Here is a 23,270-nt window from a genome sequence, read left to right as displayed (position 1 = left end):
GAATCTGTTTTCACTGATAGCTGGAAAACAGAAATGACAACATTCCTTTTCAGACTTGGCTCCCTAAGCCTTTTCCTTATTTTTCTTTTTGGTGCAAAAATGAGGTCTGACAGGGCCGCTTGACACCATTAGTGGTAAATGAATTTTTCAATAAGGACTAACAGAGAAAAACTGTAGAAATTCAGATTTATTTTTTGACTCAGAGAGTTCTATATCTCTGGATGCCCTTGCTCTCCATATATACTTTATGAGAAATTTCAGCAATGACTTCTCTTAAAATTAATCCAATAGCTGTCTCCTTCAATTCTCCTTCCTGGAACTCTTCACCAGTCTTCCTGGAGGTACAGCCACTTCTAAAGGGCCCTGCCTCTGTATGATTAAAAATAATGTGGTGAACTCAACAGTCTTATCCTGTGGCTTGTCTTTGTCAGCTTAGCAGTACTTCCTCCTTTTGCCTATTAAAATGTAAGGAGAAGCAGTTTCCAGTGTATTCAGAGACTAATTCGGTATCACTTATAATACACATTTTAACTCTTTCAATTTTAAAATGCTTTTTATGGTATCTGTTATATCCCACTTGCAAATGTCTGACACCCTAATATCTTTACTTTCTTCCTTTATTAATTTATCTTCAAGGTCATATGTGGAAACACCATTCAATGGAAAGAATACATTTATTTTCTTCTTTTTAAATTTTTTTTGGTTAGAATCCATCTATTTTGACAAAAAGGTACAACATAGGGAAGCAGATGTGGCTCAAGCGATTGGGCTCCTACCTACCACATGGGAGTTACAAGGTTTGGTTCCCAGTGCCTCCTAAAGAAGACAGCAAGGTGGCACAATGGGCAGGTGCTGCAAGCTGACACATGTTGATGCAACAAGAAATACAAAAGAAAAACACAATGAGAGACACAACAATGCTGGGAGCACAGGTTCCCGGTGTTTCCTAAAGAGGACAAGCAGGATGGTGAGCTGGCGCAAGGGGAAGATGCAGTGAGATGAGGCAACAAGATGATGCAACCAGAGACAGGAGGAAAAACTTAACAAGAGACACAACGAAGCAGGGAACAGAGGTGGCTTAAGCGATTAGGTGACTCACTCCCCTATTGGAGGTCCCAAGTTAGGTTCCCAGTGCCTCCTAAAGAAACAAACAAGACCAACAGTCGCAGCAAGTGCAAACAACAAGGGGGTAGGGAGAGAGAAATAAAAAATTAAAAAAATAATAAAAAAGGTACAACATAAAATTGCATTGTACAAGGATCTGGAAAAAAACCCAGAAGATTTCAATTAGAATTCCTCCAAAGTAGAGTTCTCTAAAGCTTGTTTATGCAACACTAGTTCCAGGAGTTGTTGTAGTAATAACAACAAAAGAAGTGGGAGGATGCTGGATACTAGAGCTACTCTCTTTAAAATTCAAGACACATGTTGACTTTTTAAAGGGTTGAAGACATTCTAAAGTAAAGATATTTGTTTAATTTTACTTAACCCTTTATTTCTCAAATTTACTTCATCATAGAACTCTTTTCATGTATGATACACCTAGTAACCTACTGTCGAGCTAGGTAGGGTTCCACAGCACACAGTCTAAGAAATGTGGTAGAGAATGTTCTTTATTTGTTAAACATTATTATTCTAATGCCTTCATGTATTAGGAAATGACTCTGGGATTTAAGTACAGCTCAATTCTTTCTCATATCGCATATATAGGGGTATTTATGGTTTATCTTCCGTACACTAAGTAAATCTCCCAGTGACTATCAAATTCTTATCAGTCAACAAAAAACATGTCTGCTTGTAAGAAATATCCTTTTGTTAACTTTATTTGAATAGTTTTCAAATCCTCTCTTTGGAATAAATCATCAGTTATCATTAGACAATTTCCACAGTTACACCTCCAATACTCCCCATTTGCCTTCCTTCGATCTTTATTCATCATTTTCAAGATTGTTCCTATCGTATTTTTTTTTGTATTTGTTTTTTTTAATTCTTTTTTTTTTTAAATATTACATTAAAAAAATATGAGGTCCCATTCAACCCCACCGCCCCCACCCCCCACTCCCCCCACAGCAACACTCTCTCCCATCATCATGACACATCCATTGCACCTGGTAAGTACACCTCTGGGCATCGCTGCACCCCATAGTCAATGGTCCACATCATAGCCCACACTCTCCCACGTTCCATCCAGTGGGCCCTGGGGGGATCTACAATGTCCCGTAGTTGTCCGTGAAGCACCACCCAGGACAACTCCAAGTCCCGAAAATGCCTCCACATCTCATCTCTTCCTCCCATTGCCCGCATCCAGCAGCCACCATGGCCACCCTTCCCACACCAATGCCACATTTTCTCTGTGGACATTGGATTGGTTGTGTCCATTGCACATCTATGTCAAGTGGGGGCTTAGATTCCACATGGATACTGGATGCAATCCTCCTGCTTTCAGTTGTAGGCACTCTAGGCTCCATGGTGTGGTGGTTGACCTTCTTCAACTCCATGTTAGCTGAATGGGGTAAGTCCAATAAATCAAAGTGTAGGAGCTGAAGTCTGTTGAGGCTCAGGGCCTGGCTATCATATTGTCAGTCCAGAGATTCAAATCCCCTAAATATATCTTAAACCCCACCACCAACTACAATTCCAGTAAAGTAGCATGAAAGTCTTGTGAAAAGAGATCCCATCTGAGTCCAGTTCCATCACGCAGAAACACCAGCTCCAAAGAAGGGCCATCTGACATGGCAGTGAACCCCATCTGCCATGACCATAGAACCCGTGGGTCTCTTTATCCCTCAAAAGAACCAATACCTGGGGTTGTATCTACTTTACCTGTCTCTGAGACTCTGCTCAGTTGTGCATAAGGGCAATCTTTCTGACAACCTCCAGACTCTTTTTTAGAGACTCGTAGCCATATAAACTCATTTCTCCTTTCCATTTCCCCCTTACATTAGGTCAAACAGCATTTTAAAGTCATGTTATTATATGTAGACAGGGATATTCTGCTGATCCGCATTGAACCTTTAATTCAAGGTCATTTTCTAGTTGCATCTTCAGCTGGTATTTGGTAGTGATCCCTCGGTGCCAGGGAGGCTCATCCCCGGGTGTCATGTCCCATGCTGGGGGGAATGCACTGCATCTACATGCTGAGTTTGGCTTCAAGACTGGCCACATTTGAGTAACATGAAGGCTGTCAGGAGGAAACTCCCAGGCACAATGCTGCTCTAGGCCTTGTTCTTATTGCAGGCGTATAGGCTCACAAGCATAGTCATTAGTATCAGGAGCCCACTGTTGGACCCTCATTCCTTCCTGGTTCTTACCGTTGCACTGGGGATCTGCCACTGCTCCCCTAGGGACCATGACAGAGCCCCCCGGGCGGGGAACCTAGTACCCCCCCAGCTGTTGTTTTAATTGTTTCCACTATGAGTATATCTAAACGTTACCATGCACCCTGGACATATGCCCTGTATAACTCCCTGTCAACCACATATAGCCTGTCAATAACATCCCATACCAGTATTCCTCCACTGCCATTGTTGAACCACTCTGTGATCCAAAACTTCCCGTAAAGTGAATCCCAATATAATGTCAGGTTCCCTTACTAGTACAATGGAATATAGCGATGAGTTTAAAGGTTAGATCTAGAGTACATATTGATTTGGAAAAATTTCTACATCCTATCTTTTTCTTTTCTTTTTTCCTAATAATTGAGCTTCTCTTCACAAGAGTCTTAGATCACAGTAATTCATATATACAATATACAGTACTCCCACACATCCACCATAAAACCTTTTCCCTTCCACAGCGATAATCTTTTAACTTATTCATATCATATTTACTGAGACTGATGTACAGACTCCAAAACAATAGCTTTCAAACAAGGTGATATCTGTGCTTACAATGTGGTCCATACTTTAGGATATACAGTTTTCTAAATTTTTTAGTTATCCTATGTTTTACATTATGGTTTACATTATTAGTCTGTCGTCCCCTATATGTTTTTGGTGTAATATTACATGTTTTATATTCATTCTTGTGTACTCTCGCAAAACTCCTCTCTTGCCTCCACATTTACCTTGGTTCCATCCATTCAACATCCATTTTTCCCTCCCCTTGGGGCCCACAGCGACAGCCAATCTCCTTTTCCTGAGAAGCCACGTCCAGAGATACTTGCAACAGTGTTCAGGGCCTGACTTGCTCAACTGCCCTAATGCCCTGGGAGCCACCCTTTGTCTCGAGAGATACAGTTCTCTCTATATTTGATGGCATTAGTCCTCCCCAGGATGTGGGTCCACCCCAACTCTCACTTCTTGGGTCTCTACCCAATGGTACAACCCACCCTGGCAAAATGAGCCTTCAGACATTCCCCAGGGGTCCATCCCGCATCAGACCATCCCCTCTGAGCATCCTAAACAGATAACCCTCCTAATTATATTTTGATACAATTTTCTCAGCATTTTACTCTCAACCAACACCTGACACTCCCTATGTTCGTATGTTGCCCCTCCGTCCCCCCAATTTTGTGGGCAATATTACCCATCCGCCCATCCCCAGCCCCCCTCTAACCTGCAAAGCCCCACCCAAAGGCAACCCCTTGCCCCCATTTTATCTCTTGTTTGTGCTCATACTTACCGCCAGCTCATCATAGATTCCACCCCTGCAGACGTCGGCTCACATCCTTCCTCCACCCCCCGATTTCCTGTAAGCCTATTTTCCAGTCTCTAGCTCTCTGAGGCAGCTTGCTTATTTCATATCATTGAGGTCATGTAGTATTTGTCCTTCAATGCCTGGGTTGCTTCACTCAACATAAGGTTCTCAAGATTCATCCATGTTATCACGTGTGTTTGTAGTGTATTTGTTCTTACAGCCGAGTAGTATTCCATTGTGTGTATATACCACATTTTATTGATCCACTCGTCTGTTGATGGGCATTTGGGTTGATTCCAATTTTTGGCGATAGTGAACAATGCTGCTATGAACATTGGTGTACACATATCGGTTTGTGTCCTTGTTTTCAGTTCTGATGGGTATATACCCAGCAGTGGTATTGCTGGGTCATATGGCAAATCTATGGTTAGTTTTTTGAGAAACCGCCGAACTGTCCTCTAGAATGGTTGGATCCTTCTGCATTCCCACCAGCAGTGGATGAGTGTTCCCCTTTCTTCACATCCTCTCCAGCATTTGTATTCTTCTGTTTTTTTCATAGCTGCCAATCTTATGGGAGTAAGATGGTATCTCATTGTAGTTTTGATTTGCATTTCCCTGATAGCTAGAGATTTGGAGCATTTTTTTCATGTGCTTTTTAGCCATTTGTATTTCTTCTTTGGAGAAGTGTCTGTTTAAATCTTTTTCCCATTTTTTAAATGGGTTGTTTATCTTTTTATTTTCAAGATATATCAGTTCTTTATATATGCAAGTTATAAGTCTCTTATCGGATATATGGTTGCCAAATATTTTCTCCCATTGTGTGGGTTCCCTTTTTACTTTCTTGACAAACTCCTTTGAGGTGCAGAAGGCTTTAATTTTGAGGAAGTCCCATTTATCTATTTGTTCTTTTGCTGTTCGTGCTTTTGGTGTGATATTCATGAAGCCATTTCCTATTACAAGGTCCTGTAGATGTTTCCCTACACTGCTTTCCAAGATCTTTATGGTCTTGGCTCTTATATTTAGGTCTTTGATCCATCTTGAGTTGATCTTTGTATAAGGTATGAGATGGTAATCCTCTTTCATTCTTCTACATATGGCTATCCAGTTCTCCAGGCACCATTTGTTGAATAGGCCATTCTCTCCCAGTTGAGAGGGTTTGGTGGCTTCATTGAATATTATATGGCTATATATATGAGGTTCTATATCAGAACTTTCAATTCGATTCCATTGGTCTGGGTGCCTCTCCTTATGCCAATACCATGCTGTTTTCACTACTGTAGCTTTGTAGTATGTTTTGAAGTCAGGAAGTGTGATTCCTCCAATTTCGTTTTTCTTTTTCAATATGTCTTTGGCTATTCAGGGCCTCTTTCCTTTCCAAATAAATTTCATAGTTTTTCTAGTTCCTTAAAGAAGGCTGTGTTGATTTTTATTGGGATTGCATTGAATGTGTAGATCAGTTTTGGTAGGATAGACATCTTAATGATATTCAGTCTTCCTATCCATGAACAAGGAATATTCTTCCATTTATTTAGGTCTTCTTTGATTTCCTTGAACAGTCTTGTATAGTTCTCGGTGTATAAGTTTTTTACCTCTTTAGTTAAGTTTATTCCTAAGTATTTGATTTTTTTATTTACTATTGTGAATGGTATTTGTTTCTTGATTTCCTCCTGATCTTGCTCATTATTGGTGTACAGAAATGCTACTGATTTTTGCGCATTGATCTTATAACCTGCGACTTATGTTGAAATGGGAAGTAAAAGAGATGTGATTGGCTGTGCCTAAGCCAGTCAAGTGGGTCAAGTGGGTGGTCGCTGAGGCTTGTCAGCATGCTGGGGTGGAGTCCAGGGATAAAGGTGGAGGGGTGAGTCAATGACCAGAGGCCAGGATGTCCACAAGGGCTGACCTATTGTATTTTTTAAGCCTTATTTTATTTCTCTCCCCTTCCCCCACATTGTCTGCTCTCTGTGTCCATTAACTGTGTGTTCTTCTGTGTCCACTTGCATTATTGGCAACACTGGAAAACTGTGTCTCTTTTTGTTGCATCATCTTGCTGCGTCAGCTCTCCATGTGTGCGGCACCACTCCTGTATGGGCTGCACTTTTTTCATGCGGGGTGGCTCTCCTTGCAGGGTGCACACCCTGAGTATGGGGCTCCCCTATGCAGGGACTCCCCTGCATGGCACGGCACTCCTTGCACACAGCAGCACTGCGCGTGGGCCAGCTTGCTGCACGGGTCAGGAAGCCAATGGGGATAAAACCCTGGACCCTCCATATGGTAGACAGATGCTCTATCAGTTGAACCACGTCTACTTCCCCATATGTATTTCTGATCCTTAAACACAAACACACTGAAAATTGATGTTATTATTCCCCTCACTTAAAAATTTTTTTTTTTTTTTTGCTTTTTCTCCTCTGCAGCTGAGTATTGTAATTAACATGGTGTCAAGGTCAGAGAGACTGGGCACAAGACCTCCCTCCGCCAGCCCTTATTGGCTGAGTTAACCTTTCTCACCTCTTCATCTGTGAAATGGAGCATTAACACCAACAGAGCTCATGAATAGTCAATGAGATCTGCCTGTAAAGTCCTCAGCTCGGCAATGCAGGCGTCATTAGTATTGAAGTGTCCTGTTGGGATTGTTTTCACAAACTTTTCACAGCTTCCATCTGTGGTCATGCCTGGAACCTCTGGTTCACCCTTCTCGCTATTCTTCCTGATCCCAATTTTTCCATCCTCCAAACCTCCCTATCTCCATACTGACATTTCTCAAGGTATGTTAGACTGTGTCTGATGGTGATTTGGAAACCTGTAGTGAGTAGAGGCCCACTGCTGTCCATTCCATCTGACCTAAATTCTTCAACTCCGACATTAATGGCTTCTCCCACCACAAGTTCCCACTTATTAACCCCGTTACGAACATTGCTCTGCTGCAACTTGTGCCTCAGTGTATATGTCTCCTCTCTTTTCTCTTTATGGTCACTAGCAAATCCTCTACAGAAAACAAACAACCGAACAACTCCTCCTGATAGCGCTGATTCACCATTTCCAGGGCTACAGGTGTATGAATCTTTCTTCTGACAAATTCACACATATATATATACAAACATACTTTACACTGCACCAAATGTATACTTGACGTTTTTTTCTTTATGCATTTCTTTCACATACAATTTTCTCACATAAATGTAAGATCTGTAAGTGTGGGGAATATATCTTTAAAAAAAAAATCCTGTCCACAGTGGAAATGGACAGATTCACCAATATGCAACATTTTCATTTCTAATAGTTATGTTATATGTACTTTAATTAGCATAAATTCTTTATGGAACAGAAAGTGTTAATTGAGGGATATTGCAAAGATGTGTGTTTACTCAGGGATAAAAGTTGTATGGAGTTTTTATTGGTTTGTTTTGCCATTCAGGATGCTGTTTTTCTTTCTTGATACAATGTCAATGTGTTCATCAATACTTAAGGTTTATCTGCCTGTGACTTTCCTTTTATCTTAGGTTTAAGAAACACTTCTCCACTTGGATTTTTTTTAAAATTTTATTTTATTTATGTATTTCTCCCCATCCTGTCATTGTTTGCACTTGCTATGTCTGTTTTTGACTTCTTTGTTTCTTTAGGAGGCACCAGAACCAAATCTGGGCCCTCCAATGTGGGAAGGAGACGTTTTGCTTAGGCCACCTCCATTCCCTGCTTTGTTGAGTCTCTCACTACGTTTTTCCTCTTATGTCTCTTGTGTCATCTTGTTGCAACAGCTTGCTGTGCCTGCCCATCTTCTTTAGGAGGCACTGGGAACCTCTGCTCTCTGCTTTGTTGTGTCTCTCATTATGTTTTTCTTCTTGTGTTTTTTGTTTCATCAACTTATTGTATCAGCTTGCTGTACCTGCCCATTGCACCAGCTAGCTGTCTTTAGGAGGCACCAGGAACTGAACCGGTGACCTCCCATGTGGTAGGTAGGAGCACAATTGCTTAAGCCACATCCACTTCCCTCTGCTTGGATTTTGAAAGTTGAATTTACTAACCAGAGATTCTGTAGGACGTCCCTCTCTTAAAAGAGGAGTACCTATGAACAACCCCTCTCTTTCCCCCAGGTGTAGACAAATTGATCTAGTTACCTTGGAATATATGGGCCCTTCAGCCTTAATGTTTGTCAACAGCTTGGACTATTGACCATGGCCCTAGGCCATGGGAATCCTGGTGAGAGCTGTGGCTTCCAGCAAATACTCTGGACAGTGTCTTTCCTTGACTACAGGGTGTGGTTCTCCATTCTGAAGGAGGTGACCAGCCCAGTGGAATCCTCTCAGCACTTCTGGAAAGTTCCAACACTGCCATCTGCAAACATTGGTGCTTATCTTTTCACAGACCCTTGGAAGTAGTCAAGGTAATTCTCAGCATACTAGCTAAAACTCTATCCGGTTTTCTCCCACTCAAGAGAGCATACTGGAATGCAAACAAACCTAGCCTGATGTATGCACAACCTTGAGTCTGCTCTCATTTATATATATATACATATATAAAAGTTAATCACTCACAAATTTGGAAGTTTTATTAGCAAAAATTACTCAGGGACCCCCCAGCATGTCAGTTTCCCCTATTATTGGGTTGAGAGCCACAGAGTTAATGGGGTGCCCCCTCCACACCACCCCTCACAAGGTCTATGCAAGTCAGAGGCATGGCTGTGCCAGCTAACCAAGTGACAGTTATTGTGAATTACTGTGGGGTGCCTTCTCAGCTCACCACCACATCAATTGACGGGGGTAGGGTGGGGGTGCATATTCTCTTTATTTTCCAGATCAGAAAACTGAGGTTCTGGTAGGTTCCATAACAATTTCCAAAGCTAAAATGTAATGATCAGGCTTTCTCTCAAAGCTTGGGTCTTTTTCCACCACAGCATATAGCCACCCTATTACCCAAAGCTCACTAAAAAGCAACCTGTGCCATGTCATGATTCTATTAAATCTTTCTGCCATTTGATGGCTCTTCATACTCCCTTTCTCTGGGGTTGGCATGCATGGCCCATTTTTTCCTCCTCTCTTGTTCTTCCTCTTTAGGAATATTCTTTAAATTAGTCCTTGCAGCAACCTTGGAATTACTGTCATTCTTCAAAGAAGTTACGTAAATCAGCCACCAATTGTGGCCCCTGGTTAAATATGTAATTTTATTGTCCTGTAGAATTACTCCTGACATACACTGAGCCTGATTGCAAAATATCATCTTTTTTAATCTGAAGGCTATTTCTGATGTAGTTTTGTGCGGTGACCAAGGAGGAACTAATTTAAAAAGTGTTGTACTACTTGAACACTTCGTAGATGCAGTAGTGAAGTAAAGATCCATCAATGAAGAGGTAACTTATGGAAAAGGGAAAAAAAGGGTAACATCTTCTATCTACATGCAAGTCTGATAGATATATGAAGTTAAATGTAGGTAGGTTAATTGCTAATTAATTTAAGCATCCCTTTATGTCTATTCATTAAAAAGAAAGAGAAGAGAAAAAAAAGTTTATGAAAAAAATGTGCCCATAATTTAGAGAAAGGATTTTAATTTGAGAAGTTTGAATCTTATTTACAGTTCAGACTTCCTTAGACATTGAAGGCTATGGAAGAGATAAAGGATCTACTCTGGTCTACAAAGAAGAATCCATATGAAGTTCTAGAAGGAAAGACACCTTAAGAAGTGCATGAAAACTTTCAAATACGTCACAGTATGTGTCATAACGTAGCACCTCCAGAGACAGGAACATAACTCCCCAAACTACTGGAAATCTGGCTTGGGCAGGTGATCCAAATATTCAACCAGGAGGCAGCTAAAGAAACTACTTTGGTTTCCTAGGAAGCATTCTGATTTCAAAAGGTCATGAGTAAAAGGTGGCAAAAATATACCCTCAAGGATGGATATGAGGGTAGCTTAAAATGTTAGAATAATCTGAGGAGTTCTAAATGCCAGTACAAGTTTAGACCTTGATAAAATTTTCTGAGGAAAAATGTGAAAGACCAGTTTATTTATTTCCAGAACCTGATGCACTGTTGCTGCATGACAGACAGAAAGGAGAACACTCCCATTCTCTTTTTTCTTTCTAGCTGAATCATCTTCCAACTGAAAAGGACAGAAGAATCAGTGGTTCTTGGTAACAGAGGCCAAGAATTAGTGACAGGATTATTGCACAAGTCCCTAGCTGCTCTAAATAAGGCCTTCTAACTCAGACTAAGTCTTCTAACTTAGACTAAGATTTCTTTTGGTGATCATTACAAGGGATAGATAACAGTCTTAATAAAAGATGACAGAGGTGAGGCTCAGCTACACTGTCCTGGGAGATTTGGTAGCCAGTGGGATGTAGCTACTAAAAAAAAATCAAAAGCAACCTCAGGCTGCAGACCTAGGTGGGCAATAAACCATTCCATGCTGCACTTTTGGAGTGCTGTAAGGAGACACAGACAAGCTGTTATCAGAGCCGATATCTCGGTTTTTGACTTCATTGGGAGAAAAAATTCAAGGATGAGCCCCAAATTAATTAAGCAAGTAGAGAATTTACTGGGGGGTAAAGCAAGAGAACAGAGTGTACCACCAAACATGGGAGTGGGAATCCCCAAGGGAGAGAAATGCGGGTTCTGCCCTGGGGTCCCCTGCTTTATGGGGTACAGGGCTCCAGGGTCTGCACTGATTGGCATATTTGAGACAAAGCAGGGAAACTTTTATTGGGTAATTTGATTCTCTTCGGGGGGGGGGGGCGGTTAGTGGTTGTTGTCCAATGGCGAGTGGCTTCAGGCTATTGTTCACGAGCTCTGCAGGGTGCTTTGGCTGGCAGTGATTGCCTCTGGTCACTGTGTGGGTAGGGGGTGGCGGTGGAGTCCCTCCTTTCCCTTCTCTCTGCTGCCTTCCAATAACTGAGCCGTTGGGTGTGTGCTGTAAGGTGCCCCTTCTTAACTTGCCTGTGGGACTCAGCAGGCCGATGCTAGTCAGCAGGCCATTGCCTCAGTTTCTCTTACTAGATGGTGTTTGTGTGGCTTATTAGGTTTTTCTGCCCCTTCCTCTCAGGTCCCTATTCTATCCTGATTCAAAACCAGAACACAGTAAGAAGAGAGTGGCCAGGATGTAGAAGGAACTGGAAATATCATGTCATTTCTGTAACTATGTTTTGAAGGAAGTGCCTGCTTTGTCTTGTGAAGAGAGGAGTGTGGAGGAAGAAGCGGCATGAAAACTGCTGGCAAATACCTGAAGACCTGCCATGTCTAAGAGATCAGGCTCCATCACTGAGGGTATAACATGAACGAAAGTGTGGGAGTTTAAAGGAAAGGGATGAAGGCTTGAAATGGGATAAGAACTTTCTAATAACTGGGAAACGGACTTTGGCCCAGTGGTTAGGGCGTCCGTCTACCACATGGGAGGTCCGCGGTTCAAGCCCCGGGCCTCCTTGACCCGTGTGGAGCTGGCCCATGCACAGTGCTGATGCGCGCAAGGAGTGCCCTGCCACACAGGGGTGTCCCCCACGTAGGGGGGCCCCACGCGCAAGGAGTGCACCCATAAGGAGAGCCGCCCAGCGCGAAGGAGGGAGCAGCCTGCCTAGGAATGGCGCCGCCCACACTTCCCTGCCGTTGCCGCTGACGACAACAGAAGCGGACAAAGAAACAAGAGGTAGCAAAAAAAGACACAGAAAACAGACAACCAGGGGAGGGGAGGGGAATTAAATAAATAAAAATAAATAAATCTTTAAAAAAAAAGAACTTTCTAATAACTGCAACAGCCCAAAGACAGAATGTCCTGCCTCTAGTGAACCTCTCACAAATGGAGGCATTTAAGCCCAGGCTGGGGGTGATGTGGGGATCCCAGCTGTCCGTGTTTGATCTCTTTCCAAACGTTGTAGAGTTGTAACTGGGGACACTCCTCTATTTCCTGCCCAGGGGATAGGGAGGTACCTTAGTGCAGGAAATGGCATTTAATGTGGAACAAAATGAAAAACCATCAGCCTCTTTGAATAGTGATAGAACAAGGACAAAATGTAGGGAATGTCCATCATTTTAATACAGTCAGCAGCTAGTCATCTCTCCTCTGCAACATCTTAATCAGGGAATGTGTGAGCGTGGTGAATTTTAATAAAGAAAAGGGAAACTGCTAAACCTAAGAACTTTCATTATTCTAGATTATTAACCTCATGTCTATATTTTTAAATTTCAAGCTCAAAAAAAGTCCCTTACTGTTAAAAACTGCTTCTGTTCTCCCAGGACTGGTTCTCTGGGTGCACCACTTGTGCTGTAACATAGAGCCCCACTCAGAAGGGTCCCTATACTTGGTTAAATGTTGTGCAGTGGCGCAGGGCCTTCCTTGCAGTCCCAACTTGGTATCCCCTGCTGTCAGGCTTGGGAGGAGTTCTTTAGTTTCAGTTTCCCGACCTAGGAAAGCCTGCAAGCCTCGAATGGGGAAAGACAACATTTAGGGGAGCTGCTGACTTCTCAGGAAGGAAGTCTGCATCCCGCTGGAAGCCTCCCTCCACAGTGCAGTGAGCTGGCGCCCTTCCCTCCTACCCGCCCCGCTGTGGACTGCGGTGGAGGCTGAGCCTCCTTCAGGTCAAGAGCAGGGGCTACATCCGGGCAGTTCTAGACACCCACTACCTGGAATGCGGACGGTTCCGCTTAATCTAGAGGAAAGTGGTTTGCAGAAGGTTCATTTTTGTCATTTAGGGCAGACAGTGACGAATAAGGGCAGAGTTGAAGGTCAGAAGTTCCTAGTTATGGGGGCCGAGTAAGACCCATCCCTCGAGCTCCTGTCCTCCTGACTTCCATTTCACCCCTGTCTCAGATGGAGGCCACACCTCTGCCGGTTAATCTGTGCCGACAGCCCCCTCCTCTAAAACGAGAAAATTCCAAACAAACGCTCTTCTTTCAAGGAGGAGTAAATGGGTCGCCGGCTTCTTTGCCAGGTCCTGCGCCTTTCTCCTTTGGTTCATTCTAAAGATAGAAATTCCAGGTTGCTCGTGACTGCTTTTGACTGAAAAAAAAAAAAAAAAATGAGGCTTTTGAGCTCTCAACAAGCAAAGAAAATCCAATTTCCTTGATGCTTCGCTTGGTCCCATTCTCTTCCAGAGACACCTCCCCCATCTCTCCAAACCTTGACAAAAACCCAAATGCGGAATAAAACGCACCCTAGCAGCAGCCCTTTGTACGACATCCCCGAGAAGCCAGCGGGGTCGGATGAGTCAAGCTCACGCGAACGAGCTGGGAGCGGCTCCCGACTTTTCCGGAGCCCCAGTGTCCTACGACTCACCTTTCCCTGATCCTGCACCGTCCCTGCCTCGGCCCCAGACGCTCCCACCTACTGCTCCCGGAGCCCAGGTGGGCCGTGGGCCGGAGAGGCGTGCAGGGTGCTGCAGGGGCCCAGGGCGCTGCACCTGTGGGCGCTGGGGCGACGGGGGGAGGAGGCCCTCCCGACCCGAGCAGGCGCAGCTCCCCGGCGGCTCCGCTAGGGGTCTCTCTTGGGTGCCGAGCGGGTGGGCCGGATCAGCTGACTCGCCGGGCTCGGAGCCCCGCCGCCGCGCTCCTGCTCGGTCAGTTTCCTCGGCAGCGCTAGACGAGAGCACCCGGAGCGGGGCGAGCGCGGGGCCCACCGGAGACGGCGGCGGCGGCGGCGGCTGCACTGGCAGAGCGAGGGCGCGGCGGATCCCACTCGCACAGCCGCGCACACGGTGCCCCGCGCAGGGTTGCGATGCTGCCCGGGTCGGCGCTGCTCCTCCTCGCCGTCTGGACGGCTCGGGCGCTGGAGGTGGGTGCAGCGCCTCGGAAGGTTGGGGGCGGGGGTGCGGCCGCGGAGAGCACCCGAGTCCCCGGAGTCTTTAACCCAAAGAAGCCAGGGACGGCCAAGGGGACCCAGCTCCCCTCCGCGCCCCGGCTGGCAGGTGCCCTGCGCATCCCGCCTCCGGCCCAGCCCTTCCCGGGGGACGCGCTCTCCCGCCCGCAGAGGGGGAGCGGGCGAGTCCCCGGGCTCTCCAGGTCCGCGGCAGCCCCGGAATAGGGACCCTGACCTCAGACTCCGGCTCGATCTCTGGAGATCTCCGGTAGATCTCTGGAGCAGGGGCCGAGAGAGGCGAGAGACATCCAGGTGTGGGGAGGGGGGGGGCACGTGGGGGAAAACCGAAAACGCAGCCCCCTGGGTCCTGTTCCCGGCTCTTAAACGCCGTCCTTCCCAGTCTCGGGCCCAGGGAAGAGCCCGGGCAGCTCGCGAAGCTGGCGGCACCCCCTTCGCTTCCTTTTTGCCTTCTCCGCCCCGCTCAACTCCCCTTCCCCCCCGCCACCCAGTCCCTGCCCGGACCTCCTCCTCCCTTTTCCCGGGTGCTCGCGACGGCCGCCTGGCTGCGACCACAGCCGGAGTGGGCGCCAGGATCGCGCCCCACTTCCCGCAGGCAAACTTTGTACGTTTCCGCGTCTCCCTTTTGTGTTAAGTTGGGAGAGCTGGGAGGGGTCGGAGACCTAGGAGCCACCGCACACTTTCCCGAGCCTGGACGTCCCGGGCATCCAGTCGCACCTTCAGCTGCTCTCCGAGAGGGGGAAGGTGCCCGGGAACAAAAGCCGCGGCCCCCCGCCCTCGCCGGCCCGGGGCGCGGTGGACCGAACCGCGGTAGAGGCTGTGCGCCACCTCGGTTCCCTCCCGGCTCCCTTCCCCGCGTTGCGCCTCTGCCCGGAGGGGGCTGGGGTGCTGCTGAGGCTTCCCTGGCCGAACCTCGGGCCTCTCCAACACCCCCTCTCCCCGTCCTCTCTCTCCCTCCCAGTCACCTCCGACGCTCGCTGATTGTGTGCGGGGCCGTAAAGTCCTTGGAAAAACCCGTGGAGTGTCGTTGTGCGTCTGGAAAGGGCAGTGGCGGGTGGTGGAGAGGCACCCGCTTCTGGGCATCAAAGGAGGCGTTTGTCTGACGAGGCGCGGCCTCCTTCCTGCCAGCGCTGGAGACTCTGATTTTGCCCCCCGGGGGGGCGCGTGCTGCTGGGGAGGGTCCACCGGGTCTTTTTTTTTTTTTTTTTAAGGGTGCAGATAAAAGGTTTGAATTGAGTGAAGATTAAGACGGAGAAGATGGCGCCTCTGCAGTGCAGCAAAGAAAAGCTGTGTGGAGGCTGCAGCCTGGTGAAATCCACCCACCACTAGGTGTTTAACAAGTCTTCGCCGTTCATCCAACTCTCGAACATTCAACTCATGCCTTGTGCAAAATGACCATTTTCTTTTTATCTAAAGATGCTTAGGAGTTGTTTGTTTGACAGTTGGGGCAGAGGAGACTGCATTTCAGGCTCCCTTTCAGTATTTTACCATTTGCATCCCCCCCCTCTTCCCCCTCCTCCCTATCTCAAGGTAATTTTACAAAAAAGCAATTTCCGGGGAAGTGTTTTTCTGTGATTCCACCTAGGCCTTACAGAATATCATACCCTTACTGGTTTTTTTTTGTCTCCAATTTACAAGGTCATTGAACTTTTTTCTCTTCTTGCTTTTACCCACAAGTGGGTAAAAATCGCATCAGGGCTAGTTAAGATAGTGGAAGAGTGGAAGAATTTGGCTTTCTATATTTTTAAAAATGCATTTTGTTGAGGAACTCTCATTTCTCTGATGATGTACGTTTATAATCATTCCAGTTTTTTTGAGTTTTCTTACTTCAAATTAAAAAACAAACTAGGTAATTCAAGCATACCTTTATTTGTGAAGCTTTTCTTGAATAAAAAAGTGGTAGCCTGTAGGCAAATATGATTCAGACTTACTCCCTGGCCCATATGATTGCATTTCTTTGCTCTTCCTGCTGTCCTTTTGGATATTTTCACTGTTTATTTCACCTCCTTCAAAGGGCGGAGGTGAGATTCACATTTGTCCATTTTGTACTTTGCTGGCAGTCAATTGCAAGCTTTGGTGGGAAGGTAGATAATTCATTCCAGAGAGGCTGGAGGGAGATTTATCTAGCTGTGTCCGTAGCCTCTAAAAAGACAATTATCTTTTAGTTGATTATCTTTTATAAAGCTTATAAAATAGCTTTGCTGAAGTTGGCTCTGAAAAATAAGCAAGTAAGGGCAATGGTAACAGGGTCTCAGATTTTGGGGGGAAGCATTTTATTTTCTGGGTTGCTAACTTTGCCTGGTATATTGATAGAAGTATGGTTTTAAAAAACCCTGATATTTATTTATACAAACTGGCTTCCTCTTAAGTGTTGTTCTTCTGATCATATGCCTTGATGGTGGGGCTAATTCACAGATTATAGAAAACCTACCTACACTGCTTGAAATGTAGGATCCTATAGGTAGAGTAGCGAGGCACAGATTTGATGTGGTTCCATGAGGAGTCACTGTTTTCCTGCTGGTCACTGGGAGCCATGGCAACAGGCAGGGCACAATCACTTCTCACTGGCCCCCCAACCAGCAGAGGCCCCTGATAGCACTTGGCAAAGCTGTTGGTACTACGGAGATGTTAACCAGATAGAGGGATAATCCCCGGGCCTACTGAGGGAACGAGGAGGACCCTGCAATGTACACAGATGATGAGGTTATGAATGACCGATTAAAAAAAAACGGAAAAACAGTGTGCACTGTTTTGAAGGAAAACAGAGAGGTTCTTATCTTTATGGGTGAGACTCTATCCCTGTTGCTAGAGGATCCTGTTTTATGTTACTGTTTGTGACAGTGTTAGAGACTTTCTATACAGATGTTTGTACGAAGGTAGAAATTGTCAGTTATTCTTTAAATAGCTCTTCTGTGAAGAAACAGCATTATAAAATTCTGTAGAAAATGTATGTTCTGTTTCTGTAAATGTAATCTAGTTGGGGACGTGTATTAAGAGAGTTGTAAAATCAACTTTCATAAATACCTTTTGTAGATGTCTGCTTGGTTATTATCAATTATGAATGCAAAGATAAGCCTGTATAAATGTACTCTAAAATAGAAATTCCAGAACATAGTGTTTAGTTTGACTGTATCCACCTATCTCCTCCCACCCCCACCAGGAAATCTGCCTTCTAATAGGGTAAATAAGACAGACACATGATTATAAAGCAAACAGAAAGTGTTCCATACCTAGAGGAAAGTACAAATTAAATGGTATGATGAGTAGAAATGTTACAGTGTCCTGTGTGTCAGGGATAAAGGAACAATGGGATGAGATAATCGTAGAGAATCTCCTGGTAGTAAATTTCCAGACAGGTTTACATCCCAGGTCTGGGAAATGGCAGTTGGGTCTTTGCAGTATTTGTTTATATGTCTCTGCACTTCTACTCTACCATCCCCTCCCCGACACACACACTTACACAACTCATACTCATACACACACTGGCCTGAGTGTGTGGGCAGGGCCTTTGTCTTCATCTTTCTCTATCTTTGCCTTATTTAGAGTCAGACATGGGTGAGGTTCTTAAATGAATGAGCATGCGTTAGATTTGATTTTCTCTTTCAGTTAGTTAGGGGGAAAAAAAATTATCAATTCCCTTTTTGGGCCAAGGCCAGGCCCTCAGTTCTGAGGGTATTGTGAACAAAACAAAGTGTTTTCCTTCACGGGGCTTCTAGTCTATTGGGGACGACAGACATTTAACAAATAATTATAAATGTGTGCTAATGAACTGTGACATGCTGTGCAGGAAAGGAAAGGTGCAGGGTGCACCCTGGGGAGAATTACGGAATTACAAGTTGGGTGGAAAGCAGGACCTGAGAGCTCAGGTGCAAAATCGTCCAAGGGTCTCGCTGAGGGCATAGTGTGATGAAAAAAGTGATTGACTGAGCAGCAGTTGGGGAGGGTGGGAAAGTCAAATTTATGTCTTGTTTATTATTTTTTTGCTGGTGTTTTTCTACCTCTTCCCAATCTTATTTGACTGTGGATCTTTTCCCCCTTTTATAGTGGGCTCTCAGATACAAATGTGTGGAGTGGGGGTTGATGCTAAACACCATCTTCTGTGATCCCTTGGAAATATTTTCCTGCAAGTTTATCAGCCAATATACAGATATGTCCTCTGGGGTGGCTGGGGAAAGACAGAAGTAGGCTGGTAAACTGAAGGGAAGGAATGAGCAACATTTCCCTGGGCGAGTACTAGGTTTATGCAATAAAATGTATATTTCTTAATTTATTTGCTATAAAAAGAAAAGCAAACAATACCTTAAACCAAATTTGCAAATGAAAATCATAGTGGAGGTGGAAATGTTACGTAACTCTTCAGTTTAATGTGGATAGCTTATGAAATAAATGTTATGGTGAGGACACTAATATATATTTTTTAATGTTTGATATCGTCTTCAAAGATTATTCCTGGTTAAAAGATAGATTTTTTGATATTGTTTTAGAAGTAGAAATTCACTCAAAACTGGATTAGAATGACTGACAGCTCAATGAATAAAATCATTCATCTAAAAAAAAAGGGTGGGATGTTCATCAATTAATAGTTCTTTGAAAAGGTGATACATAATTGATTAGCTAGCTGACTTTTGAAAGTGAGATACAAAGGCAGTTAGGGGCTCAAGTTCACCGGTATTTTCTTAGCTGCAGAAAGAAGCTGTGAGGCATTTTTAGACTGATTCTGTATGGCTACCATTTAAAAGAACATGCATTAGAGATTTCCTTGCATATTTGCTAGGACTTTAATATCTTATAAAAAGGTAATAGTTGAAATGGGTGGAAGATAAGAGATTTTTAAAAGCCAAGTTTTGCATGGAGAGGAGTGGAATTGTTCCCGTGTTCATAATGTTGATTCCAGTGCCAGGTGTGATGTCAGTCCAGTCTCACGGAGTCATCTAGCTTGTTCCTCACGTGAGCAGGGAAGGCAGCGTCAAACAGGGAGCAAGAACCTGGATGGGGCGAAACTGCTTGGTTTAGATCCTGGCTCTGTCCCTTTTTGAGCTGTTCACCTCGGACAAGTTATTTAATAGTTCTGTGCCTCACTTTTTTCCTTTGTAAATGAGAACAGTATTTAGGGTTGTTGAGGATTACATGAACTAATATATAAGTAAGATGCTTCAAACAGTATATGAATTAATATCTATGTAACATATTATTTGTGTAATGTTTGTATATATTAATGTTAATATATGTAACATAACTGCTATGTGTTGTATTGGTATTGTTACTGTTACTATGTAAAATAGATGTATTGAAAAAGTAAAGACAAAAGACATTATTCCACTTATTGGCCAATTAATTCACTTACTGACCAATTACGACTTGTCAAACATTGACAGTTCCTTATAAGAATGAATGAATTTGATTTAAAATTAAAAAGGACATCTTAGGTAAAGATTTTAGAATGAATACTAGAAAATATCATCTTAAATATATATATTTTGTTTCAACTGGCTTTATTGAAAAGTATTAAGCTAATTTAGACTTTTTGAAAAATTTGAACAGTGGAGATGTGTAAAAAGCATAAACTGTTTTTACACAAATAGGAATGATCATTTTAAAGGTTGTGCATTGCTGGTGGCCGGCCACACATATCTAATATTGAGCAAGTATATATTTCAATTTAATTCACCTATGAGTTGGACATCAGCTTTGTGCAAGGTGCAATGAAAAACCATGATTTAGTTTAAGATTTGCCCAAGTAGGTAGAAAAGGAGGATTTCAAACGCCAGCAAGGGAATTTTGATCCTAGAATGGAAGCTTGAAATGATCCTCATCAGAGGACTGTAAAATGAAAAAGTAGATTTCTTGAGAATGGAGCATTTCTGCATGAAATCTTTATTCAAAATAAAATGAATGTTTTTACCTGCCATGTTATCCCAGCTTAGAAACCTTTCAATGGACTACTGTGTAATTAGAAGCATACATTGTTTTAATTAGCATATTTTGCTTATATTATATAAAAAGGTTTTCAGTCTCTACTTCAAAATTAGGCTAAGAAGATATTTGAAAATTTTGAGTACATGAAACTGGTGTTATTATAATATGGTTAAATTATGATTAACACTTTGGAGAATCATAATAAACAAAGTCCAAAGGAGTCTGTGATGTCAGTTCATGCATTTATGATCTTTCTGTTTAACTTGTAAAAGACAAGAGGTTGGGTTCAGGTAGAAGGTTGTAACTATTGTAGCCATATTTGGGATAAACACTGTTTCAGAGTAGGGAAGTGAGGAATGAATGAGGTAGTACAAGGATCCCATATGTTGTTGGGTCAGTGAGCAAGGGCATAAGGAAATGAGCAAGAGAAACACTTCAGAAAGGGGGAAGACAGTAAGCCTGTTTTGTAGGGGAATGAATCCTGGAAGTTCATTGTTTCTCACGGTCTTAAACCGTGAGACTGAGCCCAAACAACATTTGGATCTCCTAATTTCTAGACAGTCTCTTTTTTTTTTCTTCCAAGTTTAGATGATTTTTAGATGATAAATTGGATTCAAAAAGAAAAGTTTTTTTTTTCCTTTTTTTGGTGGTCTTGTTGATATGAACTTATTCCTTGCCTGGTTCTCTTGAAAAGAATCTGATAATTTATCCTAAGTGCTCAGTTAGCTTCTAGAGAAAGCCACATACTGTCTTCCTCAAAAAATATTGGGCATCTGAGATGACAGAGGCTAATAAATTGCATTTCAGTCTTAAAGATTCTTATGAGAATAAGAGCTCTGCTTTATAAAGAAAAGCCATTTCCATTATGGGAAGGAGAAATTCATTATTGCTCTTGTTGCTTTACTAAATTTCAAAGCTTTAATGACTAATATATTTTGATATCATGGAGATGTTTTACAGGAAGAAAAACAAGAGAATAAATTTTGCTCTTGAGGTACATTTATGCGCTTTAGGCCTGTCCCGTCATCCCCAATTACCACAAACTTATTTGTTCAATTTTTCCTTGTCTACATGTGCAGAAGCATGTGCTTGATCAGCAACGTAATTTTGACTCTTAATCAAAAATAAAGACAATGACATTGTCCTTTAATGTTTTGATTAGTCCAAACTTTTTAAAACCATAATTGCATTGTTTTTATAAATGTCACCTCTCAGTTATTTTGTTGGAAATGAAATTGCAAGTACATTTGATAATTGATAGGTCCTATTTCCTAATCATATTTACTGAGTTTTTTTCTTCTTTGAAGAAAATAGAATCCTTACCTATTTTGAAGATTCAGCCTTTAAAACTGGTGTAACTATTTTAAAACCTTTGTTTAACTCTTAAGAGACTAACATTAAAAACATCATATGTGATACTTAATTCCAAAGATTCCCTGTACTGATGCATTTAATTCCTTACTATTTTGTTTTAGCCAAATATAGTTTTGTCATTGTATAATATTAGTCTGAGGGTATAAAGATTTTTTAACTTAAGAAACCCCCATAGAAACTTACCAATATGCAGACTGTAATCATTCTGAAAATAGCCCTTTCACAAATGCTTACTTATTAAATAATAATTTAAAATTAACATAGAATATTTGTAGTTAAGTTAGCAGCTTATTTTCATACACAAAGGAACTTAGAGTTTTATGGACATGCCCAGAGAAAGAAGTTCACTTTACATATATTTTTGAAATCTCTGCCCTGAAGAGAGCTTACAGTCTAGTAAGGGTAAACAAAATAAACTGGAAGTATTAGGTGACTTGGAAAAAAATTAAGTTGGGTAAGAGGCATAGGAGAGTGCTACTTAGAAATGAGGTGAGAGAGTGATATTTATTTAGTGTTATCAGGAAGGTCTCTGATCGGGTCACTACCCAAATGTAAACCTAGATATCTGGGGCGTGAGAACTGTAATTTAACCTAGATGTAAATGAATAACTGGAGATACTTTGGGGTGGTTAAATATTAGAAACAAAAGTGGTAGAAAGAGAAGTTAATATTGATCGTGGTTATACAGTGATTTGTTTCATCATTCACCAAAATGCCTTCCATTTAATGTTCTCTGAATAGTAAATATTTTCAATAAATAAGCCAGAAATTCTATACTGTGGTGATAATTATTTGATTATTAAAAGCTGAGGTAAATATTATGAATGACACCTTAAGTAAGATTTATTTTTCCAATCCTTTTCTAGAAAATGTGTTGTGAACAAATTTCATAAATTATGTCAATAATAATGTTAAGTAATTTGCCACCCTTTGATTTCAGAAATTCAGTTGACCAAGGTAAAGTGTTTCATTCTTCAAGTGTTTCATCAATCCCCTGACTGATTGGAACTCTTTGAATTAAGGATGCCTAGAAATGGATTTTGTTTGCATAGCATAGTAGCATTTAGGAAGATGTTGTCTATTGGAGTTAAATTGAGTGACTATCAAAATGAAAATTTCATTGTCGTTGTCTTTTTTGTTTGCTACATTCTTGTCATTTTACAGGCTAATATTTACTCTTTAGTTTGTGGAAGGGTCAAAATTGTTTTTTTTTTAACTGGAGAATTCTATAATCATTATCCACTAAAAGATTTGTACTTTTTAAGTTCAAGGACTTAAAGCCAATGTCAGAATATTCTACTAACTTGACAGGTGTTGAAAAATCTAATTCAGGTCATTCTGATTAGCCTTGTATCTTGCTGGTGTTTTCTCAGGTTGGCTTTTAATGTTTTATGTCAAGTGTTAAATCCTCCTCTGCTACAGAATCCCATACAAGTAAACCAAAATTTAAAATCCTATCGTTTTTATTTTCTTTGATCAGGGGAGGGTAGGGGGTGGTAGTAGGCTGGCAGGTCCTGGCAAACGGATTAGATCTTTGATTGTGAAGGCAG

The 23,270-nt window shown here is 42.6% G+C and overlaps 1 protein-coding gene and 1 long non-coding RNA gene across 17 annotated transcripts in view; one reads left to right on the top strand and one right to left on the bottom strand.

The window, feature by feature from the left end:
* Nucleotides 1-9,162: 9,162 nt before the first annotated feature.
* LOC131278291 (uncharacterized) lies at nucleotides 9,163-15,721 on the bottom strand. Its single transcript, XR_009185611.2, has 2 exons — nucleotides 15,396-15,721; nucleotides 9,163-13,617 (listed from the first exon to the last, which is right to left on the bottom strand). It is a non-coding gene; the product is annotated as an uncharacterized lncRNA (long non-coding RNA).
* The window catches only part of APP (amyloid beta precursor protein), a 254,693-nt gene continuing 245,169 nt past the window's right edge, over nucleotides 13,747-23,270 (top strand). For 7 of the 16 annotated variants that reach the window (XM_058296135.2, XM_058296132.2, XM_058296130.2 and 4 more), the window contains exon 1: nucleotides 13,755-13,961. In XM_058296135.2, the coding sequence (XP_058152118.1) occupies nucleotides 13,821-13,961 (141 nt within the window). In that variant the 5' untranslated portion in view covers nucleotides 13,755-13,820. Of the gene's footprint in view, nucleotides 14,389-23,270 lie in introns of all 16 variants that reach the window. The other 9 variants (XM_058296138.1, XM_058296136.2, XM_058296134.2 and 6 more) reach the window with 4 other exon arrangements.

The sequence above is a fragment of the Dasypus novemcinctus genome, chromosome 4 (assembly GCF_030445035.2).
Source record: "Dasypus novemcinctus isolate mDasNov1 chromosome 4, mDasNov1.1.hap2, whole genome shotgun sequence".
In the NCBI taxonomy this organism is placed as follows: domain Eukaryota; kingdom Metazoa; phylum Chordata; class Mammalia; order Cingulata; family Dasypodidae; genus Dasypus; species Dasypus novemcinctus.
This window is presented reverse-complemented; position numbering and strand designations above follow the sequence as displayed.